Here is a 27,245-nt window from a genome sequence, read left to right on the forward strand (position 1 = left end):
TGTGTATTCGCAATCTGTTTCAGGCCTTGCTATCTTTATAATAGTTTATTCTTTCCTCTTTAAAGGATTAAAGAAACATTTTATCCAGAAATCCCAAATCCTGAGAACAGTAAGGCACTGCAGTTTCAGAGGAACATCTGTGAGGTAACCCTTATTTTAAATCTAGTATTTTAAGCTTCTAAAAGATAAAACCAGTTAAAGAATTCTTTTGCAAACTTTGACTCATCTGTTCCAATTGTAGGAAAAAATTCTGTGGCAGGAGGAAACAAGCCAATTTACTGAGTAACTTCTGTCAGGTGCTATCTAGAGCTTTGTTGTTGTTAATGTAGTTAATTGCAATGTTTGAACTAGGAAAGGACTGTTGCATTTCTCTTCTTCCAGCTAATGAGAAATGTCAGTACCTGATAAGAATGCAAGAGTAATACAGGCATCTTTGTTGAAGTATTAGAAGAAGCAGGAAGTATGGAGATCTGCCATATCCCATTATCCTGGTAGATACATTAGTTGAGATGGGCAGAATATTTAAACAGCCTTCAGAAATGGGTTGTACAAAGACAAGATTTGGAGAAAGTTCTTAAAAATATACTGCAAGATCTCAAGTCTCTTTAATTTGCATAAAATACTTCTAACATTTACAGGAATGTGAGCCAGAAAATGATAAGCACTTTTTTCTTTTTAATGTATCATTATAGTGGCCATGGAATGAGTACAGTCCACAGGCCACCAAACTGCTGTAATTTCAGCAACTTTTGCTTTCAGATTTTCCAGATCTTTTAGCTTAGTGTCTCCCCCTTCTCCTTTTTCTCATTTCAGGGGAGTAAGACACTTAAAACACTGGAAATGAACCCATGCACCCCCAACAGTGTTGAAGTGGTGGAAACACAGTCCACAGCTCCAAAGATTGAAGACACAGAGATGATGTCCCCAGCAGCAGAGACCACTGTGCCTGAAGATGGCTCTGACTCAGAAATGGAAAACCATGTTGTTGTCTCCTACTGCCCCCCTATCATTGAAGAGGAGATCTCAAATCCCCCTACAGATGAACCTGGAGGGTCATCTCAGGTGGTTTACATTGACATCCAGTCAATGTATCAGCCTCAAATTAAACCAGAGGAGGAGCCAGAAATAGACTTAGTGACTACAGCAGGCTATAAGCCACAAATGCAGCTCTCTATCAGTGCTCTGAAAATAGAGGGCCATTCACCTGTGGAGGAAGAATTGGATAAAACTGCAGGTTATAGACCTCAAGCAAACACAAATGCGTGGAACATGGGCACTCCAGACTCTCCTGGATCAGTTGAAAGCAACAATGAAAATGCATCTTTTGGGAGCCCATGTTCAATTAATTCCCGACAGTTTTTGCTTCCCCCAAAAGATGATGAAGACTCTCCTAAACCCATTAACACAGGGTGGTCCTTCACACACTTTTTTCAGAACAAACCAAATGATTAACAGTGAGTCCTCATTGCATGTGAACCTGCCTTCTGAATAAGCTTTTATTCCTGGTATTGTTAAGAAAGGAAGAAGAAAAGTGCAAAAGGCATGAATTATTCTTGGAGACAGTCAGCAGAAGTTCTAGTGAGCTGAATGTTACCATGTTTAAGTTAGTCAAAGTGTTAATATTCCATTGTAATAGAGGCTGAGAGGCCAAAATTATAGCAATTTAGTTATTACTCTAGTAAAATATATTGGATGTAAGGGGTTTTGAATTTACAGCCCCTGATAATTATAGTCAAAGAACTCTGCCTGCCTTCACAGAGTGCTCCAAGATAAACATGGTCTCATGCAATTTATAACTTGGAAAGATTGCTTTGCTTTGTTGCAGTTGTTCTCCATGCAGACTCAAATGATGCAGCACCAACAGATTTCCTTACTGAAGGTTTAATTTATAGCAAATCTCAGCTTAAGACTCAGAAACAATGTGGTTGGAAACTGTTGAGATCTTGTACCTAGTTATAAACAATGAACAAATGAGAGTGCTATTTTTTTTCTTCTCCTGTATGGAAGGTTATTGTCACTGTTTAACACTTACAAAGCAATGGCCATTCAAATCTGTTGCTTTTTGACTAGACACTAATTTCTGTACCTACTGTACAATGTTTATTAAATGTTTGACTCAGGGGTACAAACTTGGGGAAAAGAAGTGTAACACTGATTGAAACCTCAACAAGAACTGCATAAAGTTTAAAACTTCCTTTTTTACAAAAATACCTTAGAATGCTCTATATTTTTTCTATCTTTTGGTTAAAGAGTTAATCTTGCCTAATGTATTGCACTAATACATTTTGTATTTCATAGCTTCTGCTCTAGACCTCCTGCTTTGAAGTGGTACAGTAGTCCATTCACCCTCAGTGTTCAGCAGATTTGCACTATGCAGTAATGTAAGCCACGGGGAAATCTCTGTCAACTCACCTTAGCTGCTGAAGCAGTTTGGCACATGAAATTAGAGGTAGTAGGACTAGGTCCTTGAGGAGAAATTGCTTTTTGGATGGTCTTTATTGTATTAGCTTTGTATTACCTGCTGTCTGACTGATCTTTGATCTTATGTGTCAACCCAACAGGACCTTCTATACAAATCCTACCTGGGACTACAAAGTAGGATTTCTCTAGTGGCAGAGAGAAACCCAGGGAGGTTTTAGTGCCACTAATTCTACCTCTCCTTTACCAGATATGTGATGCAAAGAAAGCTTAAATTATGTACATTTGTGTGCTTAAAGGAGTGTTTAGAACAATCATCTTTTAAAATGCTTGTTTTCCCATGTGCATCTCTAGACAACTGTAACTGTAACATTTCACTGTGTAAATTTCAGGCTGTGGCACACATGAATTTCACTAGTTTACAGGAGAAACTTTTGAGAAATTTACCTGTTTCTTCCTGTAAAACAGTGGGGAGGTATCAGATGAGCTTGATCAAAAAGGGTCTCCATAAGGTTCTAACCAATTTTTTTTTAATCTCCATTTCCTTAGCTACTGTGCTTTGTTTGGGGTTTAGATTTCTGTTTGGTTTTGGTTTTTGGGTTTTTTTTTTTTTTTAAATAAATAAGACATTGGAATGGTTTCCTAAAGAAAACAGATTAGGAGACTGAATTGGCTAGGCTGCTAGTTGTAAAGGTGTGAGAGCAGACCAGGAGGATGACTTGACAGACATTTGGTCTCCAAACCACATGATCTGGCTCTCAAAATAAAACCAAGTATAAGCTTAAACCTAATCACAGCACTGGGTGTTTCAGTTTCAGAGGCTGGCGTGTCTCTGCCATCTCCACAGAATGAAAGTGTAGGGGTGTTTCAGAACTGACAAAAAGGCAAAGCACTAAATAGTTACCATAGTAGGTAACAACCCCCTGTGTGTGCCTCCCAGACTAGTGAGCTGTGAAGTACTAAAAACAGGTCTGTCTGCAGGTCTGGCAGAGTGCAAGGTGTCTCTGAAAGGACAGAAAGTGCACATAGGATTCATCTGTTGAGTCTTTGAGTTAGCAGGGCTGCACGTGGAAACATAGGCAGTGCAAAGAGCTGACGTCCATTTGTGGCCAAGCGTCCGCACAAGAGAAGTGTCATAGCATTTTACTTAAAACATTAAACTAACACATGAAAGGAAGCAGTTAAGCCCTTTGTGACTGATAGCTGGGAGGAGGCTAAATCCTAATAGTGGCAACTGTTTTTCATAATTGTTTTTTAGAGTATTTCTTTTCACTAGTGTAGATTTGGCTTAATGTGTCCATCTCCTAAGATGAATTTTAGCTTTTGCTGCTATATGCTTTTAATTGAAAGCAGATTATGTCATGGACAGCATGTATGGGTAGTGGTTAGGGTTTTTTTTTTTTTTTATAGAGCAGATTCTCAGTACAGAGGAGCAATCAGTATTGCATGGTGATCCAACTGGAAAAAAAAACCCTCTCTGTAGCAGAACAGCTGACCATGAAGAATAACTCTGCTTTTCATATGGCTGTGTATTGCAAGAAACAAAATCAAACTGCCATTTGAGAGTACTAGGAATTTTTAATTTGGAGACTGGAAATCAAGGCAGCTTCAGAGAACACACAGAGCTCTCACAGGAAGCAGTTTAGGACCATTGTCAGTGTTCATATGGTGAATCACTTACACGTAAGCATCACATACTCAGGTTTCCCAGTGTGCTGCTCCTCCTATTCAGTAAAGACAACAACATTTTAAATTTCTTCATTTCTTAGTGATTAGGTAAGGAAAAGCTCCACAAAATATATGTTCTGCTTCAATGTTGATCTTTTAAACTCCCTCTGACCTAGTTATTAATCTCTTTTTTTTTTTTTTTCCTAATTCTTGACTATATATCTGGTGTTCTGACTTTCAGGATGCAGGTCAAAAAGGTCCTTTAACTGAAATGGCTTCAGTAAGAAGAGTGGGGCAGATGTGGGAGAGACACAAGCTTGTGCAGTATCTGTAGCATTATTGTCACTTAATGCTGATGAGCCAGTAAACAGTTGTCATTCCAGCACCTGAAAGCTCAGCTGCTTCACCTCTGTGGTTTCCTTTGAGCCTATTCAGTGCTGCCTTTCAAATCCCCATCTCAGATCTTCAGCAGTGAATTCAGGTGCATAGGGAGAGGTGGTCTGCCAATCTGATCAGCCACCTCTAGGTACATGGAGCAGTAGGGATGAGTGACCAGGACAGTCAGGGAACAGACTTGCTTTCTGAGCCCAAGTGCCATGTTAAACCAGTGAAGCATCTTTAGGAATGTCTTTGAACCAAATACTCTTTCAAAGCATGGTGCTCTCTTATAGCCTCTAAATGCTTTGATAACAGTTGTAAGTTTCAGAGGGGATCAGATTCTTTGTACTAGTGCCTTCTAGCTTCCTGATGAGCCTCTTTGGACAATTTTTTTTTCTGAAAATATCTTAGGAATCCTAAAGTTTAAACAGCATTTCCTTACCATCCTTTTGTGAAAAATCGTATCCTTTATTGAACTTATTTTTAGTTCTTTTGCCTTTTTACTTCATTTTTAGAAGAGTAGAAAGTGCAGCTTTAAAAAAAAAAATTAAAAAGAACCAAACAAAAAGCAAAATCCTACAACTTCCAGAAGGGATACGACCAGAAGGGATTGTGTCATGCCTAACTTCAGTCCTCCAGGATTAGTGTTCGGAGATGTAGGGTATTAATGGCAAGCAGTTGCTTTCTGAAGAAAGTCGTCGGTTCTGCTGCTTTTTATTTTTGAGCCATGCCTGTCATATGTGACAATTTAAGTTTTGTAATGGATTTTTGTACTGTTCACTGTACGTGTGGAACATCAGTCACATTTGTTGTATCATTGTGCACTCTCCTATTTGACACATTCATTATTTTTGGTTTTTTGACATGCCCGAGATGTGGGATCTCATGCTTGTGTTAGATTTTGAGATGGTAGATCTGCATGTGATATACCTCACAGAACTACTAGTTAATATATCAACAAAATAGTAAGCTAATATTACAGGCAGGCAGTGAATTACCTCCCCTGCTATGCAGTGGCTGTATAGGCAGACCTAGAACCCAATAACTGACATTTGCTGTCTTTATTATCTCTAGTTGCTGCTTTCATGGGTAAACCATTTCCAAAGGGAGCCAGTCGCTGTGCTGCTTGTCATGGCACAATTGGCAGATGCACCACGTTTCTTCATCCTTGGTTTGTGTGGGGGACCAGAACTTGACTTTGCTAGGAACGTGGCAGCAGCACACTCCTGCTGACCTCGAGCTTTAGGCTGCTCTGAAGAGGCATTTTCAAGTCACCTTTTTATGTTGTTGATAGGTTCAGCTGGGTAAAGCTGAGTGCTGTGGTGTTTCCTGTGATCATGAGTTCACTCAGTTGAAAATGAATAGGAGCAAAAAGGAAAGTGATTGAGTGCACTGGAGAGAGAAGGTGATTAGACATCACTCTGAAAAGGCAATGATAAATTGTGTGCTCTGTTTTTAAATAAATACTGCTTTGTAAATAGAATACTTGTATCCCTACAAGTAGATAGAAATATAGTAAAATAATTTGACAGATATTAGAAAAATGTAACATTTAGAGAATGAGATCGCTAACAAGGCTCTGTGTATCATAAATTTATGAAGAGCTTCCCGTGTAAATAGCATCTTATGTTCTGCCACAGACTTTGATGAAGACTTCAGTGCAAATGACATTTAATATTTATAACACTAAGTCCTAACCCTTTATGCACACATGTGCTTGCATCATCATGTGCCTAGGTGCGTATGGCAGAGGAAGTCGGCTTACAATTGCCAAAGTGATTTTCTTGGAGTCCTGTACAGGAATATATATCTTCTGAGACAGTTTTGTCTAGAGGAAGCACCTGCTGTCTTGTGCTCCTCCCAACACACTTTGCAACACTTGTGGTGCTTGCATTAAATGTTGCCCTCTGTGGATGATGCTCAAAGATGCTGTTGGCAGTATTTGTTGGTTTTTTCCCCTTGTCTATTCCTTAGCCAGCCTGGAAACACAGTCCCAAACCCCAAATGCTAAACAAGGATTTAGAAGTGTTTAAGTGTTTTATTCCCTTATGTTTAAGACTGTCTTAGATATCTTGTTAGGAACTGTAAAATAGTTTCTTCCACCACAATTTTCTTTCCCCTCCCCCATTTATATAACTCTGGATTTTTCCCAGTGCTTCTCAGATAACCAGTGTTTGTTTCCTTTTAGCATGTTATACAAACAAACCTCAGATGATATTGGCAGGCTTTCTGTAACTTTATAAGTTGTCCCAGTGTGCATGACAATACTTCTCCCCCACAAAAATATCTATTAATTCCTTCTGCTTTTACAACTGAAACAAAAAAAAAACCTCAAGAGGAATTCTGGGTTTTGGAGGGCAGGGGCTCAGCATCCCCATGCAGGTGAGGTGGTCTAATGGCAGGGTGTTTCATGAGAGGATGGGGTTAATCCCTCTCCAGTCTCACTCTCTTCTTGTGACAGCACTGTCCAGGTGACTTTGTGGTGTACCAGAGCAGATGAAATCCTTGGTTTTCAATTTGATACCTAACAAAATCTCTAGGACAGTCCCAAATCTGTATTTTGACTGAAAACCAGCTTCAGTGGAGATTTATGGACAACTTCCACTAGAACGGTCAATACCTTTGCAGCTCACTTGGTCTCATGTTGTGCAAAAGGTAGTGAGTAAAGCTAACCCAGGAACATAACAAAAAGTGAAAATTTAACTTTTTCATTACGTGGATTAAGAAAATTTCAAAAATTAATAGCTTGAGCAGGGAAAAGTAAAATAGAAAGGTCACACCCTTTAGTAGTAACACAATAAAAAAGAATCCTTGAACATCACTCTGTCCATGTTTTCTAAATGTGTTTCAAGAATGACTTTGGAAACATTTTATGTTTTGATAGCATGTCAAAAGTTTGTAAAGGTGGGGATAACAAAAAGAGAAAACAACTGAATCATATCATATCTGAAATCCTACTTGAAGGTAACAGCAATTTGAACTTTGAGCCTGTTGTGGCACACAAATCATCAGAACTGGTGGAATCATACAGGTCACCTGAAAAAAACACACAACATTATACTATAATGCTGTAACTTTAAACATATACTGTGAATAGGTTCAATTTTTTTTTAGCTCTTTTTATACCATATTTTTTACAGCATAAATAATTTGCTTAGAGATGTTTTTTATGTTCTGTTTTTATGAAGATTTTAATGGACTTTTTTTTAATACTAGTGAAAATATTGTTTGCCAATTTGACATAGTCATCTACAGAAGTTAATGCTGAGAATAAATCAGTAGATTGAGCTGAAAAAATAGTCTTCATAACACACTAAATCTAATAAGTCATTTAGCATATTTTTGTTGCTGAATGATACTGAAATTTTCCAGCTTCCAAATCTGCTTTTGAAAAATTACTTCTTTCACAAATTTAGCAAAATCATCACAAGGCACTTTAATAAAGCTGTAGCATGCCAAGTAAAATACTGATTCAACAAAGTGTATCAATATGAAAATTTATCAGCTAAGCAGTTAAACAAATGCATGCTTAAAAAAGGAAGCATGGGATCATGTTGGGGATATACTATTTCAGTGTGGCAGTTGACATTTAAGACTAACCTAACACTAAGATACAACTTTGCATACAATTTAAACCTAGTTTGCTTGCTTGATGTAACTCCTGTTGTATTGCTTGGGTGTCTAAAAGTAAGCATGTGTTTAACAATTTTGCCATAGTATTGCCATGAAATTTAATAAATATATTTTCTTACACTCTTATATGTCTTCATATTCTTTGCTTTCCCATTTATTTTTTAATAAGAGTTAAATTCTGCTCATGCCCAGTACAAACAAAGTTATTTGAATTTTGTGCCAGAGTAAATAACCACAGGATCTAGCAAGCACAGCCTTGGCTTCCTGATAGGCAGAGTGGATAGTAACAAATACTCCCCAGGCTGCTTCTCCTCAGCACAACAGACCCTACCATTTCCAAGGGCCACTGAAGCCCTCCTGTTCTTGGTGTACAATGTAGGGACAGGAGAAAGTCCAGGTCACTTACCTGTGTCCTCCTTGGCTTGTGGCTCTAACACAGCTGGGGTTTGATGTGTGATCCCCTGCATGCCTGGGCTGAGGGTGTGCAGACATCAGCCCCTGCAGACTCCGCATGGGGGACATCCCTGTGCTGGGATGGAGTGGCCCAGGCTGTGCACTGTGGGGTTGGTTTGGGTGGTGTAGGACACTTTCTCAGCATGCTTTAGTGGAACTGAGATGACCAGCCATGGTCATGGGCCTTATGTTTGAGGCCATTTATGTCTTGTCATTTGTGATGTGCCTTTGTGAGCCAAAGAATTTTGTGGCTCATCTAACCCACAGCACCTTTACTTGGGAATGACACGTGTGCAATGACAGGTGCTGCACCACAGCACGTCACACAAAACCATCATGGCATGGTGGCATTGTTCTCTCTCCATCTCTTTGGAGGCATCCTTGAAAGTCAGAGTCAATTCCTTGCCTCACAACAGGAGATTGGTGCAGCTTGATGTGACAGCAACTGGGCAGGATGTGGGAGCTCCTCTGAGCACTGGGGAGATGTGGGATTTAGGTCTTTTAGTGGAACTGAAGAGTGCTGCTCTGAAAAGACACTTAGGGCTGTGGGAATGAGGGAAGGCTTGATTGTTTCAAAACTGAATCCCACAGCTGTCCTCTCCAGCCCTGCTACTGCTCTGGTCAGAGCAGGGACACCAGGGAACAGCTCCAGAGATGTCTCACTCCATCTGTGTCTCAGGTCTAAAAGAATTAACATGTTGATGGCTTTGCAATATCTTCTGAAGATATTGCATGTGATCAGATATAGCCAATTCCATGCTTGGCAAAACCAGGTTAATCCATCTGGGCTGTATATTTAACACAGCTCCTGGGCAGCTGGGATGAGAAGATACAATCATCATGGAGACACACAGCAGCAGCAGCAGAGGACCATGAACACAGGAGGTTTTTGCAGGGACCATGAACTGTCCCTTATGTCACCATCACAATGAGACTGGAGAGAGGGAGTCAGACCATCCATGTTTTCCAGCTGGTTCCAGCACACAACCTTATCTTTGTTTGACTCTCCCTGTGCTGCCAGTGCTGCTTGCTCCCAATGTGGCACTGGTTGTAGCATTAAAGTACACACTCCCCTGGATGTGCAACCACTGAAAGCTTCTATTAACACATAAATAAAGCTTAAAGTCCCTCTGTATGAAACATTTGTTACCTATTAAAAGAAATCTGTGTTTTGGTAAGAACAATCAGTTCAAATGATTGTTTGATGATAATGAATGCCTGATGATAAATGAGTGATTCCATTTTTGAATTCTAAATTCCAAAACTAAAAATTGTAGAGAGAAAAAAAAAAAAATGGAAGCAAGTGAAATGGTAAAGAAAATATTAGATATTGCTCCTCACATGTTTTCAAAAGACAGAAAAAATTTAGGAAAATTCTGCCATGTCCACAAAAAGTGATGATGTAGGCTGCCACTACTGCCAATATAAACTATTTAAGAGTCTGCAAAACAAAAAATTAGGTTGGAAAGCTGCTGTTTTATGAGACAGAACATGGGGTCTCCGTGCTCTGCAGCTCTATTTCTTCCATGCTTCTCCATATATCTCAGTAACAAAAAGTGCTGGAAAACATGGCCTGTGGGGATGGTGTTGAAAGAACTGGCACGGTTGTTTTCCTAGAAAGAAAGACTGAGGGAAGATTTAAAAAGAAAGAGCAGGGGAAGAGGAACAATGTCATCTTTGTCTTAGTGCACAATGAACAAAGGAAAATGCTGTGACAGTGAATAGATATTCAAAAGAAATCAGGGCAGTCGGTCACAGCACTGCCAGGCAGTCTCCATCACAAGGGGTTTCACAAGAGAGCACTCACAGATGAGTCCTGTCCACAGGGACAGAAAGCCAGGACCTTGCAGAGCTGCAGCGACCACAGGTGCTGGCACCAGGCTGTTACTCATGAGTGAAATGCCTAAGTGCAGAATCAAGGGCACAACATCACAGTGCCACACAATGACTCAAACCAAGGAAAAATGGAGTGGGAGAGAGTTGGGGAAGGGGAACACCCCCACCCCACCCTCCACCACCCAAGAAATTAAATGGGGATAAAAGATATATCTGTCTGATGGGATGTGGCTGTTGCTCTCCCTGAGTAAACCACAACTGTACCTTATCTCCTCCTTTAAAGTGAGGAGATTTTCCCCTTGAGGGGTGATGCTGTCATGGAGGGAGCTAAACATGCAGAGCTGGAACAATAAATTTTCCACCCAGCTTACTTTGCCATGCAAACAGAATGAAAACTTTTTCTCAAAAGGAAAGCCTGGCTGACAAAATAGCAACTTTTACAATGGGCAGCTATTGCAGGGTAATACTCCATCCAGGGAATGGGCAACTTCCCAACCCTGGCAGCCCCCTCCTCCTCCTCCTCTTCACTCTTTTGCTCCCTGGGGCCAAGCTGGCAGGACTGGGATGGAAATGAGCTCCAGCTGACCCAGGACAAACCAGTGCAGCAAGGATTTTCCACCCATAGGGAGCATTGCTAAGTCTCATCTAGCTTTAGAACCCCTTGACTTGCTTTCTTTTTCTTTTATCCTTATTTTCCTTTAGGATGAAGCAGATTAAACCTAACTGCTGGTTCCTAGCAGCTGGTTCCCATGGAGATGGAGGAGCAGTGGAGAGCAGCAAGACACACTTTGCCCTGGCAGAGTGAGGGGCAACCAGGAAGCAGCTCTGGCCAGCACCCAATGCTCAGCACAAAGCCTGACTCAGCCCACCAAAGCTGGCATCAAGGCAGGTGCTCAGCCCTACTAAGTGGAATGTTACATGTTTTGGGAATAATGTGGAAAACTAGTAAGAAAAATAAGAGCCGCAGTTTAAGGAAGGAGATAAAATTGCAAAGAGAGGTACAAGCTCTTGTGGCTGCTGCCTTCTCTGCTGGTTTGCTCAGGTAACTGCAGCAAAGGGGACACTGCTCCAACTGGCAGGAGCTTACCCTGTTCAGCACTGGGATCATGCCTTGCATCTGAGTCAGCCCGAGCAATGAGTAACGTGACTAATAAACATTCCTGGAGACAGCGAGCAGCACATGCAGGCCAGTTCCTGGGAAAATGACTAATCACTCTGCCATTCACTGTCCACCTTTCCCTTCTCCTTCCCTGACCCAGCGTCACTGGGGAGGGTGGCAGAGGGTGAGAGGGGCAGAGCCTCCACATGTGGTCAGATGTTCCTGATTTTCTGGTACCTGTTTCCTGTTCAGCCCTTGAAGTAGAAACCACAGTGGAAACGCATGCCCAAGCTTTACCAGGAAGAGTGGACACATACAAGAGGGACGTTTCTCAAATTGTCTTTAAAAGGATGCAGAAAGGATCCTTTTTTTAACGATTTAAACCATCAGCATCTTTGCTATTCCCCACCCCTGCCGGCCTGCACCGCTGCAGCTGCTCCTGCTCCTGCTCAGCCTGCACCACTGCAGCTGCTCCTGCTCAGGCTGCACCGCTGCAGCTGCTCCTGCTCAGCCTGCACCATTGCAGCTGCTCCTGCTCAGCCTGCACCATTGCAGCTGCGCTGCTCCTGCTCAGCCTGCACCACTGCAGCTGCTCCTGCTCAGCCTGCACCATTGCAGCTGCTCCTGCTCAGCCTGCACCACTGCAGCTGTGCTGCTCCTGCTCAGCCTGCACCATTGCAGCTGCTCCTGCTCAGGCTGCACCGCTGCAGGGTGAAGTTGCCAGCCCCGAATTCCCACGTGCTGACAGGCAGAGTTGGAATCAGGCATTTGGGGAGCTGCTCTTCTTTCCCCACAACAACAACAGAGGTATTTCCTACCCCCGCCCCTCCCTGCCCGACATTTCAGGAGAGCTGCTTTTGTTTTGGAGAAGCACCACCTCGTAGCAAAGCACCCGGTATTCTGCAGTCAATTATCTTAAAATAGAGACCTCTCCCACCAGATGTTTGTCTTGGAACTGGTCTCCAAACTCTGTGACAGAAACGAAAGGATGGGAAAGGCGAGACATGTAAGACAGAGCAGAGGATGATGCTGTTTGTGGACCATGGTAGAGCCCCATCCACATCAGCCCAGCATGTCCAGAGGATTAGGGTACAGCCAGTCAAATCTCCCTACTCTGTGCCAGGTCAGGACAGGTCACTAGCATCTGGAAAACCCCTCAAGCTCATAAGATGTGAATTTTCCCTCTCATGCAGCCAGCAGCTCAGACATGACACAAGACTGTGTCAGGCCACTCCCACAGGGCTACACTGAGTAGACAGAAAAATCTTCAGCCTCCAGAAATTTTAGTTTTCACTCTTTTTTCAACTCTAAACATTTTCCTTTTATATCCCAAGGCATCCAATTCCATTTACTTTAGTTTCAAAGGCACATCTTGATCTGGTATATTTTATAATGCTTTTTCCCAGCCACAGAGGGTTTCTCCTTCCCCATGGGGCTCCCAAGACAAACAAAACTTTGCTTCTCCTGGGAGGAGAGCCATGAGTGTCTCCAGTTCCTCTGCAAGCTGCCTGTGTCTTCTACAGACTTTTTTCCCCAAAATATCATTTGAACAGGGGTCAGAACACAGGTGCACATCACATGATGGCACCACCACTGCCATTTTCCTTTTATTTTCTGTTTGTAATAAGTGCCTGCATTTGTTTTTGACCACTGCTACCTTATCTACAAGGAGCACAAGATCCTTCATCTAAGAGATCAGGGTGTCCCTTTAGCATGCAGGACAGGAGCTGGGGTATCTTTGGCAGGAACTTGTCTGTACCATTATCTAGGTGTAGGTGTAGGTGGGATGAATCTAGGGAATGTGTGTGAGCTGTCAGGAGGCCAGGAGCACTCTGAGCACACTAAAAATGCAGCAGAGACCTCCTCACATCCATTGCTTTCACCACATCAGGTTCTTTCAGCTCACAGGCATTCAGATGAGCCTGTGCCCCTGAGGAAGTTTGTGGCTCCCCTGCCACAGGCACGTGGCAGGCTGTGGGGTGCCCTGCTGCATGGTTGGTCTCTCTTCCTCCCCCCAGCCCCTTCACAGGCTCACTCATCCACTTTGAATAGAGAATTAAGGAAGAAAAATCTCCAAATTATGAAATTCTGAACCACTCTTTCAGTGTCTCAACAGCACTCTGTTTGCCTGTTTAAATTATACTTTGGCAATCAAGGTTGTGTAAGTGCTGGTCCAGTGCCTAGAAAACATAACATTTTAAGAGGACTGTGACCTAGCAAGGTCTCTTGCAATAGCTTTTCTCACTTTTCTAAAAAAAATAAAATAAAATTATAATACCACAGTAGCAAGTATTTGCTTTTTTTTTTCCTAATCTTTTAATCTGTTTAAGACAGGAAAGCTTCATAATGTACAATTTTAAACTGTCAAAATTTACAGAACAAAAAGAGTCAAATGTAAAACTGGTCATAACTCACAAATATCCCCATTTAAACTGTATAATACAGACATTAAGCCACAGGTCACTTTTCTATTTTTAGGAAAGTGTGCAAAGAGCTAATTGTATAGTACATGTAGATGTTAAAAGTGATGCCATGTAAGCAGGTCTGCTGCTGCTATAAAAAATAGACAAGTATAAAATTACTTCTACAAAATTGGTTCATTTTTTTGTTGCTTGTAATAAAAAAGTAGACTTGTAAGAACTTTCCTCCTCAACAAACCACAATATTTTGAAACCAGCCATTGTAACTGTTATCCCACTACACAGGATGAAACATAATTTAGCTAAATCAGAGAGTGGTAGGGAGAACTGCTTGTTCCAGGACCTACACATGAATGCAGGAATATGCTGCCCGATGGTGTATTTGTTGAACAGCACAGTCACTGTATCACTCCACGGTGGGATGAGTGCAGGTGTTTGAAGACTGCTTCCTCTGATACTACAAAAGATAACCTAAGGACCACAAAACACAGTCACTGAGCTACTCGAAACATCACACTTTGCCGTTTGCACTGATGCACAACCTTTAGCACTCACTAAACACTTAAGGGGTAGAGGGCATGGTTCATACACAAAATTATTGGTTTCATTTGGACGGGAAAGGAGAAGAAAGGAGAGGGAATGAGAGGGGGGAAAACGTTCTTTTTTTATCCTTGTTTTTGGGTTTCCCTTTGGCTTTGTCACCTTCCCAGACGGGCAGCATGGTCCGGCTGTAGAGGACGGTGTCAGCCAGCTCCCGCTCAGCCACACACGCACGCACACGACGCGTCCTCGGCACCGGGATCCCTCTCTTGTCACTTGGTCCCACACGTGTTGATGTTCTTCCCGTTGGCAGCATCCTCCACCAGCGAGATGTGGTAGTCAGTGGAGAGCGTGAGGTGGGAGATGCAGCCCACCAGCCCCCGCAGGTACTGCCGGTTCGTGTGCAGGGCGATTTCCTTCATGCCCCCTGCGGGAAAGGCAGCTCTCAGAAACTCCCCACGAGCACGGGCCTCTGCTCCTGCTTGGCAGGCTGCACGCCCAGCAGTGCCATCCCTAGTGCCCCTCGGAAGGGAATTTTAATTTATAGGTTGCTCTGTGTTGTTTTAAGTAATGATTTTAAGCACTTGAAACTACAGAGGGGATAAGCAGGAGGTAATGAATTAGGACACTAATTATTTATTCCAGAAATTGTATCATCAGTAAGAGCTGAATCAGTTTGTGCCCAGGTGTGGGGTTTCTAGCTGCCTCTTGCTGTTTCTTTATGTACCTGCCAGGAGTAGCAGAGGGTGTCCTATAGTGCTCATCCCTCCTTATACCCACTCCCCCATCCCACTCAGAGAGGCCTCCTCACACAAAACAGGCTGTGGCAGACTGGAGGCTGCTGTGTGACACCTCCACCAGAAGCTGGACAGAGCTGGACAGCCCTGCCTTGCAGCTGACCTCGCACTTGTGTCCTGAATGTGAATAATTAGCACCCACCTACGTAGAGATCTCCATTGATATTTAACTGCCTCATCTTCCCAGGGGATTTACCGGTCCTGGCACCATAATCGTCCACAGTTACTTTGCCAGACTGTCCATCCCTGAAACAAAAAGCAAATCACTCTTTTTCATCCAGCCTACAGTCAGAAGGGAGGAGGAGCAAAGGCATTTTCCACTTGCCAGGAGATCAGAGCAACTCAGAGCTGAGCTGGGTTCATGCTGATGGCTTGGAACTGGGAAGCCCCACAGACACAGTGTATTAAGGCCATCCAGACTTTTCAGGTCTTAGGACTTTTTTTATAGATGTAAAAGACCTGCAAAGTGTGCAGGACACATTTTCAGAGCAGAAAGTGCTGGAAAATAATCAAATTGAACAGGTAGGGGACAGAGGGGATGGGCACATTCTAACCTATTGTTAAAAATCAAATGTAATGTTAAAAGTTAATAGCAGAAGATTCGACAGCAGGGGAAAAATGGGCAAGCTATGGTAAAACTTACTTTTAGGCAGTTTTGTTACCCACTAGAGCCATTTTACATATGGTCAGTAACAGTATTAACAGGAAAGTTACTTGATGGGTACTATTCTCGCTGAATTTGGTAACAAGTTGAGCTAAATTTCAGACTGTGATTTCCAGGGAATCAACCTCTCATGAAGAGAGGGATGTATGCTTTCCCTGCTGGACACAGCTGCCTCCCATGAGGTAATGAGTTATAAATATGAGTTATATATACACTGCAAGATGTCTGCACCTCCTCCAAATAGAAAAACTAGGTTTACACTGTCTGTGCTCCAATGCTTGTGCCAGCCCACAAAACACTCACCAGGGAATTTTAAAATGCAGACATTAAAGAAAAATACTCTTGACCGAAATGGTACGGGTTTAACAGAATGTCTGTCACAGCCCCAGAATAGCCCTGCATGACTTTGGCAGGCTGCCCTGAGCTGTGCCAAGCTGGCACTGTAACCTCAAACACAGCAACCCTTGTGCACATCATCCCGAAACAGCCAAGCTGCTAACAGCTCCACTCCTAAGTGAGGTGTGAGTGTGGAGCTGCAGTGATTCACACCCCACCAGCCCCCAGAGACATCAACCAGCGTCTTTAATGGCAGGGTGGCCCCCAGGTGCCCCAGATGGAGCCTGCCCACTCACCGAACAGCTTTGACTCTGTGCCACCGGCCATCGCTGAAAGAGCCGTTCACCGTGATGGAGGCAATGCCACTGCCCAAATTGTAGCTACAGTTAAAAAAAAATTGAAATGTTACTGCCTTCCTTGAAAGGACCTGCGTGCCAAACTGCTCAGGCATTCTTACTCGCTTTTGGCTCGGATTTTGGGGCAATCAGTGGAGTCCCAGCAGCTGTGTTCTTATTTTTTTAAAGTCAGTCTCATGGACCGGCAGGAAAACTCCCTGAGTCAGAGTGGGTGCCATCACCACCTTTCCATGGGAGCAGGAAGAGAGCCTCTGCATGGCCAGTCTTCCCCAAAGCAGGGGACTATGAAGGTCAGTGATCTACAGTTTCAAATATGGCAAATAAATAAATTTCTGCAAGAGCAAATAAGCATGCAACCCAAAACTGATCTACAAACCGTTTGAAATATAGGGAAGGTTGAGACCTGTGATGTTAGAAAAGATGAAGTCTAATTAATGCAGCTGCTTCAGTTGCCACTGTAATTATTTCTTTGTGCTTGGTTCTACTAAAATAACTCAGCAGATATAATGTCCCCATCATGTTTACACTTCAGGCATCTTAATTTCTGGGTCCCTGAAGCTTGGGCCAACCTTAACAAAAGAGAAGTAGCTGCCACAGCACAGTGAGCTATTGAGTGCTCCGGATGAGCTAGCTGCTGCTGGACTTCAGCCTCTACAAAGCAGGAGGGATTAAAGCCAACATCACCATCTCTCCAAAAGAGAATGAACATGGAATGAACTCATGGCCAGGGTGAGCTTCTGAAGAACAGCACATTAAACTGTGAGCTGCCCAGTACAAACTGGTTACCCTAAACTTGTTTCCTCTCCAGGGGTTCAAGGGAGTCTCAGGCAAGAATCCCCTTTTACCCAGGATGCAGACACCAGTGTAGGTCAAAAACAAGAGGATTTGAGTGTTCAGGATTGCATCAAAATGTTAGACCTTTGATAACAGAAATGAGATTCATATCCCTTATGAATCCCACTACAACAGCTATCCCACTACAACAGTGAAGTAACCTTTGACAGAAGCAGAGAGCAACAGAAAGAATTTCTAGCAGCAAGTACACTGTACATGGAATAAGGCCATAGAAAATGGGAAAGTAGAAGTGTGGTTTGGATTTCAAATTGGATCAGAACACAGATATCTAAACTTGAACTGCAGGAAAATTCTTCAGACAAATTCACAGCCCTGATAGTCTCTTGACTTCACCTCTCAAAAGATGAAAATCTAACATGAGGATCAAGCTTTCAGAATATTTTTTCTGCATTTGTCCTTTCACTATCTTCTCTGATGCTCCCCTTCAGTAAGCAGTTATTGCTTATGAGGGTTTTATTTTGGTAGATTAATTTTTCACCTTCCTAAATGAATGTGGAATGTACAAATAGTTCAGTAAAATTCATCCGGTTTGGTCTAAAGTTTTTGACTATCTTTATCTCTGAGAAAGAGCAGCAACCTAATAAAAATTTTACTGTGTTTTGGAAACAGAACAGAGTGGCCACTTAGTATCATGCATGTTAAAAAGACAGTCCCTTCCAAAGACATTTAAACAACACAGTACTTCTGCAGAGTCAGTTCCTTGTTTATAATTCAATGAGGAAACAAAGAGTTTTTGCCAAGTTAGCCACTGTTAAATCACATTTTATAAAAAGCTTTAAAAGAAATTAATTTAAATAGAAATGTGCAACTTATCTATACATTCATGGTAGCAAAGAACAACCAGTTAAGTAAAGTAAAAAAAATAGCTTAAATAATAAACTCTCTGCCACATGACCAATGGTATCTCACAACAATCCACAATACTGATGGCATCTGTGATTTGCTGTTTCAGTGTTTGCCTAACATAACCTAAAGGAGCACCATGAGGAAACACAAGGCTTTCAAAACACAGGAGACCCAAAAAAGCACCATGAAAAAAACTTGCACAGGGTGTGCCTGAGTGAGTGCAAGGGAGAAAGAGATTCTGAAGCAAGACCCCAGCATTTCCCAACACTCCCCAGTTTCACCATTTTAGCAGCAGTATTACTGCTTAATTAATGATTCTGTGGACGGTGGCAGAAACAAGGTGTGGTGACAGCTGTGTGTGTGTCACAGGGCTGTATATCTGGGGGTTTGAGGTGGTGGAAGCCCTGCTCCTGTGTGCACTGTCTGGCAAAGAGTGAGCCCACAGTAAGCAGTGGCACCACCAAAGTTTGTCCTTGACCCCTGCCAGCCCTACCCTGCTCTGCCTGAGACAGATTTAATGGGTATGTGGGGGGCTTACCAAGACCTCATAAGAAGGCTTTCAGAAAATCACAATAATGCTCTGATATTTGAAAACCTGGGAAGGAGGAGTGATGCAAATCTTGCAGCACATCACCTCTTCAACTTACATCCTCTCCCAGACAGCAAATGGGATCCATCATTGAACAAAACTTTGAGGATGAGAGTGTCTCACACTGTGCCAAGGGACAAGTGCACTGTATGTGTTGTAGCAACTCCTTTGAGCCCTGTGTGTTACACAAACAAGGGAGAGAAAAGCTCACCTGAATATTAATGCTCCCTCCTGAAGGCCTAGAGAGATGAAATCGCTGTTGGGTCGCATGGGACTGTTTCCCCTCCACATCAAAAGGCCTTCCTTCATTGTGGTTTTAAACCTCATGAACACATTCGTTCTTGTTCCTGACACCCTGTTTAATGTAGAAGGAGGAAATAATAGTAAAAAACTAAATTGTGCCAGTCTTCTTTCAAAAAAACATAAAAGATGATGCAGTATTTAGTCTCTGCTGGTCTGGTGGGTTACTCTCCTGCAACTCATTTACATGCTGATCTGTGAAAGATTCTGGCTCACATCCCCATTTCCATCATTTCAGAGCAGGGGAATTTAACTCATCTCTCTAGGTAATTCCATACAATTAAGAGAAAATCCTTTTATTCCTCTAGCCTAGTGTGAAATCCTCAAAAAACAGATTTTGAGAATGTCCAGTAGATGTGATGCCCTCAGAAGCCAGAGGAAGGAGCATAAGAAGGGCAAACCTTTAGGTGGGAGGTGAGGACACTGGTGAACCCTTCTCTACTCAGTGCCTGAAATAAAGGTAGATGGAGGAATTTGTTGAAACAAGCCAACATTTGCTGTAATGTGGGGCTGTTCTAGGATACAAAGGAGCCAAGAAAGTAACTTTGAGGATCTAAATGTTAGGCTAAAGCAGGAGTTAAAAAGGAGTTAAGGTCCTTAGTCTCTTTTGAGACACAAGCCCTCTATGGCTGTTCTTTGCCCGCAAGGAAAAACCAGCCCCTCTCCCTGTTTCTTGACAGGCTGCAAGATGCTCAAACTAAACCACAAGGATATGCACTTAAAATGCATTTTTCCCTGAAATTTAAAAATATGGCAGAAGTACAGTTAGAAATATTATAAGTACAGCTTAAAACATGTACATATACTACTCTCTCTCACATAAGGCTCCTAACGTTATAACATTTAAGAAACAGAATACTTAGGTCCACAGGAGATACATTACCTTTTCAGGATATCTGGATTATCATATGTGAGGTAACTGCGACCAATAAATTGTGGGATTTCAATTGCTTCTGTAATGGCTGAGAAGTCAATACAAAAAAATGAAGATGAGTGTCAGATAGCTGACTTGGAAATGGAAGGAAAAAAAGACTCTTTTATTGATTTACTCCTACAGTGGCAGGTACCTACCAGTGACACAGAACTGAGCTGAACCCACACTGCTTTGCAAACAGGCACTGCCAGATTTTGCCTAAATGTAGGGGCAGCAGTAAAGGGAGTTTAAATGGCTGACAGTCCCTCTGCTTACAGCCTCCATGTCAGGAGCCTAATGTATTGCTCCACTACAAATGTTAGCGCAGAAAATTACGAAGCATTGGGAAAACATTGCAAATTTTCTCTTTACCCCCATTTCCACATTCCTTGATTCTCTATGTGGCCCAACACTCCCTCTTGCCAAAGGCTGTGCATTAACCACCTTTGTTTACAGGTTAAGAAACTCCTCCCCAGCTGCTAACAGAGCACCACATGCAGAGCACATTAGGGACCTCTCACCCTGCCAAGGGAGGCTGAAGGCAGCACACACAACCTGTGAGCTGCTCCCTGTTTTCTGTTTCAGTGTCTGTGACTGCCCTGAGTGGCTGCTGCCTGCTCAGAGCTCAGCCCTGGGGTGCAGCGTGGGGGCCAGGCTGTCTCAGGGAGGAGTCACAGAGTCCAGAGTCCCAGATCACTTTAGTCTACTGAAAACAGCTGGGACTATGCTAAAGGCTGCATGGCAGAGGCTGTGGAGCCCTTTGGTGCACTCAACACTGCAGTGCAGCCTTGGGGGTCTTTTTCTGTGTCCCCCATACAGCATTTCTCTAGGAACAGCCCCAGGTGCCCCTAGGGTGTATGGCTGGGACAGTGGCAAACATTGCAGCCAGAACTGGAGTGGGTGCACTGCTGCCCATGGAGAAGACTTTGGCAAAGTAACTCAGCTGTGTGACATAAACCACGGAACATCCCTGATACAGAGCCCTTCACCAGGCTATGAACACTGGCCCAAACTGATTTTTTTGTTGAGTGAACATCCTACAGTTTGTTACTGATCTCCCATAACTGACTGCTGCATTAATATAAGCCAGTTGTATAAATTACTTAAAATAGGTGCCTTCATCCTATTTTCTTACTGAGGAATAATCCCTTCAACCCACAGCTAATCCCATCTTTATAAATTTCAAGCTTTCCAGGGCAAGGATGCTTGCTTTCTTTACGCAACACAGGGTCTGGCTGGGCTTTTAGAGCTCACTGTGACACAGATATGCAACAATTGGTGTAGTCTGGCAGCCAGCAACAGTAATATGAAATTTAGCTCTAGGTGCCAAGACTGAGAATTTTAGATAGTGATGAATGACTGTTTTCACCATAATGAAATCAGGAAAGCTGCCTAATGTGTCTAAAGAAACCACCACAGGCCATGTCCAGCCTGCAGTCTGCCAATGGCATTGGAAGATTGCAGAAAGTTGTGTTACACTGGCCAAACATTCATCGCCAGGTCTGACACTTCCTGCACTGGACAGCAGCCTCTGGTGGCAGCAGAGCATGAAAGGAGCCCTTGTTCCCCCTCCACACCCTGCACTGGAGCCCCACTGCTCTTGCCTTCAGCAGGGAAAGGTGCCCATGTCATGCAGCAACCTTTGCCTGTGCCAGAGTACTCTGATTTCCTCTAGAGAGCTTAATGGGCATTTACCTCTGCTTGCTCTTCATTTGTTTCTCTGAATCTGAGTGCAGAAAAACAAGCAAATTTTAGCAGTACCCTTGATGCAGTCAGGATCTTTGCAGCCGGAAGGGAGCAGAGCCAGTAAGGAAATCTAGGACTACACACCTTCATTCTTTGCTCATCATGATTCAGCAGACAAGCACCAAAGCTCTCATGCCAAGCAGGAGTGAGCTCTGGACTGCAGGGCAGCCTGAAGTCACACCACTAAACCCTCAGCCAGCTACCTGGCCCTCTGCTCTGCAAATACAGGGACAGCTCTATAGCCACTGTTCTGAGCTTGGCAAATGCCAAGTTTGAAATATCAACAGTATGATGTTTAAGGAAGTACTATATAACCTTAGAAAATATTTTGGCTTAATGACAGAAACTTGCCAGGCTTAATGGGAACCCAGCGTCCAGACAAACACACAATGACAGCGCAGCTTTCACATAATTTGCAGTACTTACTGTTCAGGCAGTAACTTCCACACTCTGCAGTGAGTCAGCACAAAACAAAACAAGAACATTCTCGGTTTATTATTCTAAAGCATAAACATCTCTTTTAGTCCAACTTCATATCCACTTTTCTACAAATGTGTAATCTCCCACCTACCATTTGCATAAGAGACTACAATCACCTGTGAAGGTAGTACTGTTTTCATAATTGGTTTGCTCCAAGTATCTATATTTGTCTGCTCAAAACACACAAAGGGACAGACAAGTGGGACCAGCAGCAAATCCTTCTGCTAGTCCTGCTTCTCAAATCTCAGTGACTCACCAGATTTTACCCAGGGATCAGCTCTAGCCAAGGGAAAACAAGAGTTTGCTGTTCTATTCTATCTTACAGTTAAAGTATAAAAATATCTTTAGCACTCTCCCAGCTTGGACAGAAGATATAAAACTTAGCAATGCCAGTGAAAACTCTATTGAATCTTCTGGTAATGATCCATTACAATATGAATCAATATCTCATATACCTCATACCAGCATTACTTGAGTTTTTAAGTGGTGTGTGTAATTTTGAAGAATGAGGTGAGCTCCCTCAAAAGCACTTTGCTTTTTAGGGTTTTTTACAGCAGCCTACCACCAAGAAGGATGGAGACAGCACCTTCACCTCACATACCTTCTGAGTGCACTAACCAAAACCCTCTTGTGAAACAGAAGTGACACAGATGTGCATCCCACCTTAACAATGTCTACACCCCAACAGAGACACAGGTAAGGATTATTTTGAGGAATCTGTTTCAGGTGGTTCTCATCAAGGCTGTCAGGGACTGAGGTTCAGGAGCAACTCCATGCTCTATGCACATCTATCAGAAAAACTTTCAATTTTTTGGGGCAGCTGAGGCTGCACAAGTGCAGAGAGGTTGAGCTGCACCTGAATAGGAGCCACAGGTATCAGGAACCAGGTGGCTCATGCTTTTGGACACCCTTAAAAATGAATAAAGATTGGATTCACATAGAAAGCAGCACCCAGGATCTGGCTAAAAAAATCATAGGCAGAAGTGCTTCAGACTGTCTCTGAAAGCCTGGACATCCACTGAGGTGACAACAGGGAGGACATGCCAGCCAAGTGGCACCACTGCTGGTACCACGGGCTCAGACACTGCTTCCTGGGCTCAGCACAGGCCAGGAGCTGAGCAGAGCTGCAGCCCCAGCACTGCCCACCAAACGGGCAGGCAGTCACACACCCGGCTGCAAAGGATGCCCTTGAATGACTGCCCTGGGACATGTGCTGGTACTGCTGCAGATACCATCTTGAAGCCAGGAATTTAGCACCCTGCACATACCTAGAAAGTCAAAATCCCAATTCTCCTGCCTCCCTACAGTAAAGCCAGGGTAAATGACGTTGTTTCAGCTCTTAGTTAGACCACAACAATGTAAGCAAAGTGGTTTCTTGCATTGCATTTTATTATAATGCTTTTGTTCTAAGATATTGTCTATTTTGAAAAAAAAGCCAATATATTCATTGCAATTTAACCAAAACCACTACACTTAACTTTGAAGTTTATGACTGTGAGAAATGAAGCAGTGGGTGAAGACAATAATGTCAGTCACCTCTTCTGAACCGAGTTTACTGTTACATTACAAAACCTCCCCTCAGGAATTTTTTAAGAACAAGCTTGTCAGAAGGGAAACGACTCCATCTAGTGGAATAACCCAAAGCACGCTTTTTAAATGCTTTTCTTGCAATCTTATCCCTTTCCTGAATCTAGGGTTTAAATTATTACAGTGGCTCTGAAGAAAAGAGAATAATGTGCACGTGGATGAGTTTTCTCCTTGGTGGTCTCCTTCGCCCCACCAAGGCAGGATCTGTGCAGATGGTGCAATCTCCATCAGAGCAGTCAGTGCCTAGAACAGGAGCAGACCCTGCTGTGTGTGAGAACAGCATTTGCTGTCAGCTGTATGGTGGATAAAATTACAAGGGTTATCCATGCTCATGCTTCAGGATGTAACATAACTGCTGGCTGGAGGACCCTGGCAGGAATTCCCCCTTTGCACAGCACTGCACAATGTGGGACGTGTACCAAGTGTGAGTGTTCAGTGTCGTTCACCACAAGCAACCAGATACCAGGTTGCTATCTATGGATCCTAGCCCCGTGCTGGGATAACAGTTACCACATTCCTAAATAACAAAACAAATTCTTCCCTAGATACATGGAAAGTGCACAGATGAAAGGGGTGCTCTGGCCCCCAGGGTTTCTATTTGAAGGCATGTACAGCAGCAGTTGTAGGTGCTAAATCTTCCTTATTTTTGTGATCAGCTCCTGACCCCTGGGTTGATATCCAGCTGTTGTTACCTTTTTGGCAATGCTGGCCATCGAAGCCCAGGGGACAGTCACACTCGTAGCTGTCCTTCTTGGGAACGCAGGTGCCTCCATTGGCACATGGTGAGGTCACACAGGGGTGGGCAGCATTTACCAGGTTGATTCCAAAACTGAAATCCTGTTTCACGTCAATTGTCCGGTCATTCAAGATAATCTATATGTTAAAAAAAAAAGAAAAAAAAAGTGTGAAAAGATAATGTTAACACTTCCAAATCCACAGTATCATACTGCTAGTTAGATTATTCCTCTGAAAGACTTCCTTGAAATGTAACTCTTGAAACTTGGCCCAAACCCTATTCTTGTGTGTTTTCCAGTTGCAGAGGTCCAATTCATACTTTTGCTCCTCCTGATGCCCTGGAGATTAATCTCTTTTGTGTCCTGTGAAACAGCCTCAGGCAACTCCTGTAAGGGGTGAAGCTGTGTGGAATTTACCAGGCCCTTGCCTGAACACTGGTGCAACACTGGTTGTAGCTGAACTGTGAGCTGGGATGGTAAAATTAGATGAGTGCTGCTGAAGAAAAGCATTTCTGAAATCAGAAAACCCCCCAGGAGATGAGTGTTGACAACAGAAATACTAAGCAGAACAGCTTTTTTTTCACATTTTCTATTGCTTTCTAGTATCTCATCTTGCCTGAAAGAAGCTAGAGTTAAGATGAATGGAAAACATAAATAATGACTTCACAAAACTGCTTGTATATAAATGGAAGAGAACTGCTAAATGCTGGGATTTTTCCAATATGTCAGCAGCATATGTTCTCCAAAATAAACCAACATTTGTATAATCTCAGCTGACATCTCAGCAAGAGAGACTGCATGCAGGCACAGCATCTGATCTCAGCTACACCAAAATAAGTACATCTTAACAAGCAATAGATTTTAAAGCCAGAACTGAGAAAGGTAATAGCTGCTCTGGCTCCTGCATAACTTGGACAATGCACCTTAGGGGATCCAGCCTGGAGAAGAGGTTACATAAAGCACCACACAACTCTAACAGCAGAAAAAATATCCAGTCCTGTCATGCAATGGACCAGGGAAGACTGTTATGTTTTCAGCTTCCTTCCAAATTTTGTTCCAGAGGTTAACAAGCCTCCACTCATAAAAACATGTCTTTTGTTTTAAACTTCTATTCAGTTTCCAGCCCTTGTTTCTCATAATGTCTTTTTCTGCATTATTCCAGGACCACGTATCCAAAAAAGTCTCATCCTTATCTAGGAACTAGAAGACCACAACAAAGTCACTTCCCAGACTTATCTAATTAAACTAAACATATTGTGATCTTAGGTTTCTATGCACTGCATATTTTCCAGCACTTGGTGATGTTTGCAGCTCTATTTCTGTATAGTTCTCCAAAATCCTACCATGTGTAAAGAAGGCAACCAAATGTTCCCAGTGCCCAAAAGGCAGGCAGTACTTTTCCTTGACTTCCCATTCAGGCCTCTGAGAATACAAATCCACCTTACTAAGTACATGATAGAGATAAAGGCTCACACTCTGCATTTCCCAATACTTATCAGAGCCTTTACTCTATTGTACGCCCCCTCACCTTGTAATTGTAACCTGTGTTAATTGCTCCCAGGCTCTCTATCTTGCATCCCAAAATACATTGTGTTTAGTCAAGTCTACCTCCCCAATGATGTTCACGTGTCTGACCTGCTCCTATCACTATTACTCACTCCCTCAGTTTTCCTGAGCTTCATGCTTTCTGCTGGACAGCTGACAAAGGCAGTAAAAATTGTCAGACTGAGCCACTGAACCATTTACACTGAACTACAATTATTTTTCTATCCTGGAGCAATTGTTAACTGTACAGCTTTAAATTCTTTAAAAAAAAAAACAACAAAACTATAATTAAACTTGTGGGTTTATTTGTTATTTCTTTGCATTAATCTGATGCAACTCACTCCTCTAAAACTGTGAGGATTCAGGGCCAACCTTTCAACTTTATCCAATTATTTTAGGTATGTTTAGAAAGAAAAATGTAAGTTCAGTTTGCACTTTCATTTGATTATTTACCAGGCCTTTACAAACTGCACTTAGGCTCAGCTGACCTCATGGGAACATCATCCCTAATGTCTGCTAACAATGGAAAACATCTCCTCCATTCATGTGCCCCATATAAAATTGTGAGAGGGGAAAGCAGTATGGTGCTCATCTCCATGGTGGTGTAAGAATGCACTAGGCAGACTTTTCACTTTGAAATAATCATTTAACCACTTCATGGTGGGCTCCTGAGGTGAAATCCTTGATTATTTTGAATATTGACAGTCGAATAATGGCAGGTTTGCACAAAAAGCATGCATGGATACAACAGAAATAAATGCCCACAGTGTGTTTCTCTGGGCACACACCTTCTGGATGCTCCCACTGAAGGGTCTGAAGATCCCAGAGTTCTTCTTCACATCATCATAATTAGGGACTCCACCAATGAATATTTCAGAGCTGCATTTAATCTGTGTAAAAGCCCCCTGCAAGAAACACAGAATAATATTTTATTAGAGTAGCTGGAACCATGCTTCTGTCTTCAGATTAGCCCACATGAGTTGTCATATAGCTTATTTCAATGCCTCTTCTTTGTACAATCAAGAAAGCCATTGTGGGACACTCTTGACTGA

The 27,245-nt window shown here is 42.7% G+C and overlaps 2 protein-coding genes across 5 annotated transcripts in view; one reads left to right on the forward strand and one right to left on the reverse strand.

The window, feature by feature from the left end:
- LIFR (LIF receptor subunit alpha) overlaps window positions 1–8,223 on the forward strand; it is a 52,855-nt gene extending 44,632 nt beyond the window's left edge. For both annotated transcript variants that reach the window (XM_054652581.2, XM_077171175.1), the window contains exons 19-20: window positions 66–144; window positions 814–8,223. In XM_054652581.2, coding sequence (XP_054508556.2) covers window positions 66–144; window positions 814–1,452 — 718 coding nt within the window. In that variant the 3' untranslated portion in view covers window positions 1,453–8,223. The remainder of the gene's footprint in view (window positions 1–65; window positions 145–813) is intronic.
- Window positions 8,224–13,790: 5,567 nt separating this feature from the next.
- Window positions 13,791–27,245, reverse strand: part of EGFLAM (EGF like, fibronectin type III and laminin G domains) — a 75,139-nt gene continuing 61,684 nt past the window's right edge. For 2 of the 3 annotated variants that reach the window (XM_054652236.2, XM_054652235.2), the window contains exons 17-24: window positions 26,982–27,098; window positions 24,607–24,787; window positions 22,274–22,297; window positions 20,072–20,150; window positions 19,100–19,243; window positions 16,539–16,622; window positions 15,385–15,488; window positions 13,791–14,872 (exon numbers count right to left, since the gene is read on the reverse strand). In XM_054652236.2, the coding sequence (XP_054508211.2) occupies window positions 14,718–14,872; window positions 15,385–15,488; window positions 16,539–16,622; window positions 19,100–19,243; window positions 20,072–20,150; window positions 22,274–22,297; window positions 24,607–24,787; window positions 26,982–27,098 (888 nt within the window). In that variant the 3' untranslated portion in view covers window positions 13,791–14,717. The remainder of the gene's footprint in view (window positions 14,873–15,384; window positions 15,489–16,538; window positions 16,623–19,099; window positions 19,244–20,071; window positions 20,151–22,273; window positions 22,298–24,606; window positions 24,788–26,981; window positions 27,099–27,245) is intronic. The other variant, XM_054652237.2, reaches the window with a different exon arrangement.

Source organism: Agelaius phoeniceus, chromosome Z, assembly GCF_051311805.1.
Source record: "Agelaius phoeniceus isolate bAgePho1 chromosome Z, bAgePho1.hap1, whole genome shotgun sequence".
Lineage (NCBI taxonomy): Eukaryota > Metazoa > Chordata > Aves > Passeriformes > Icteridae > Agelaius > Agelaius phoeniceus.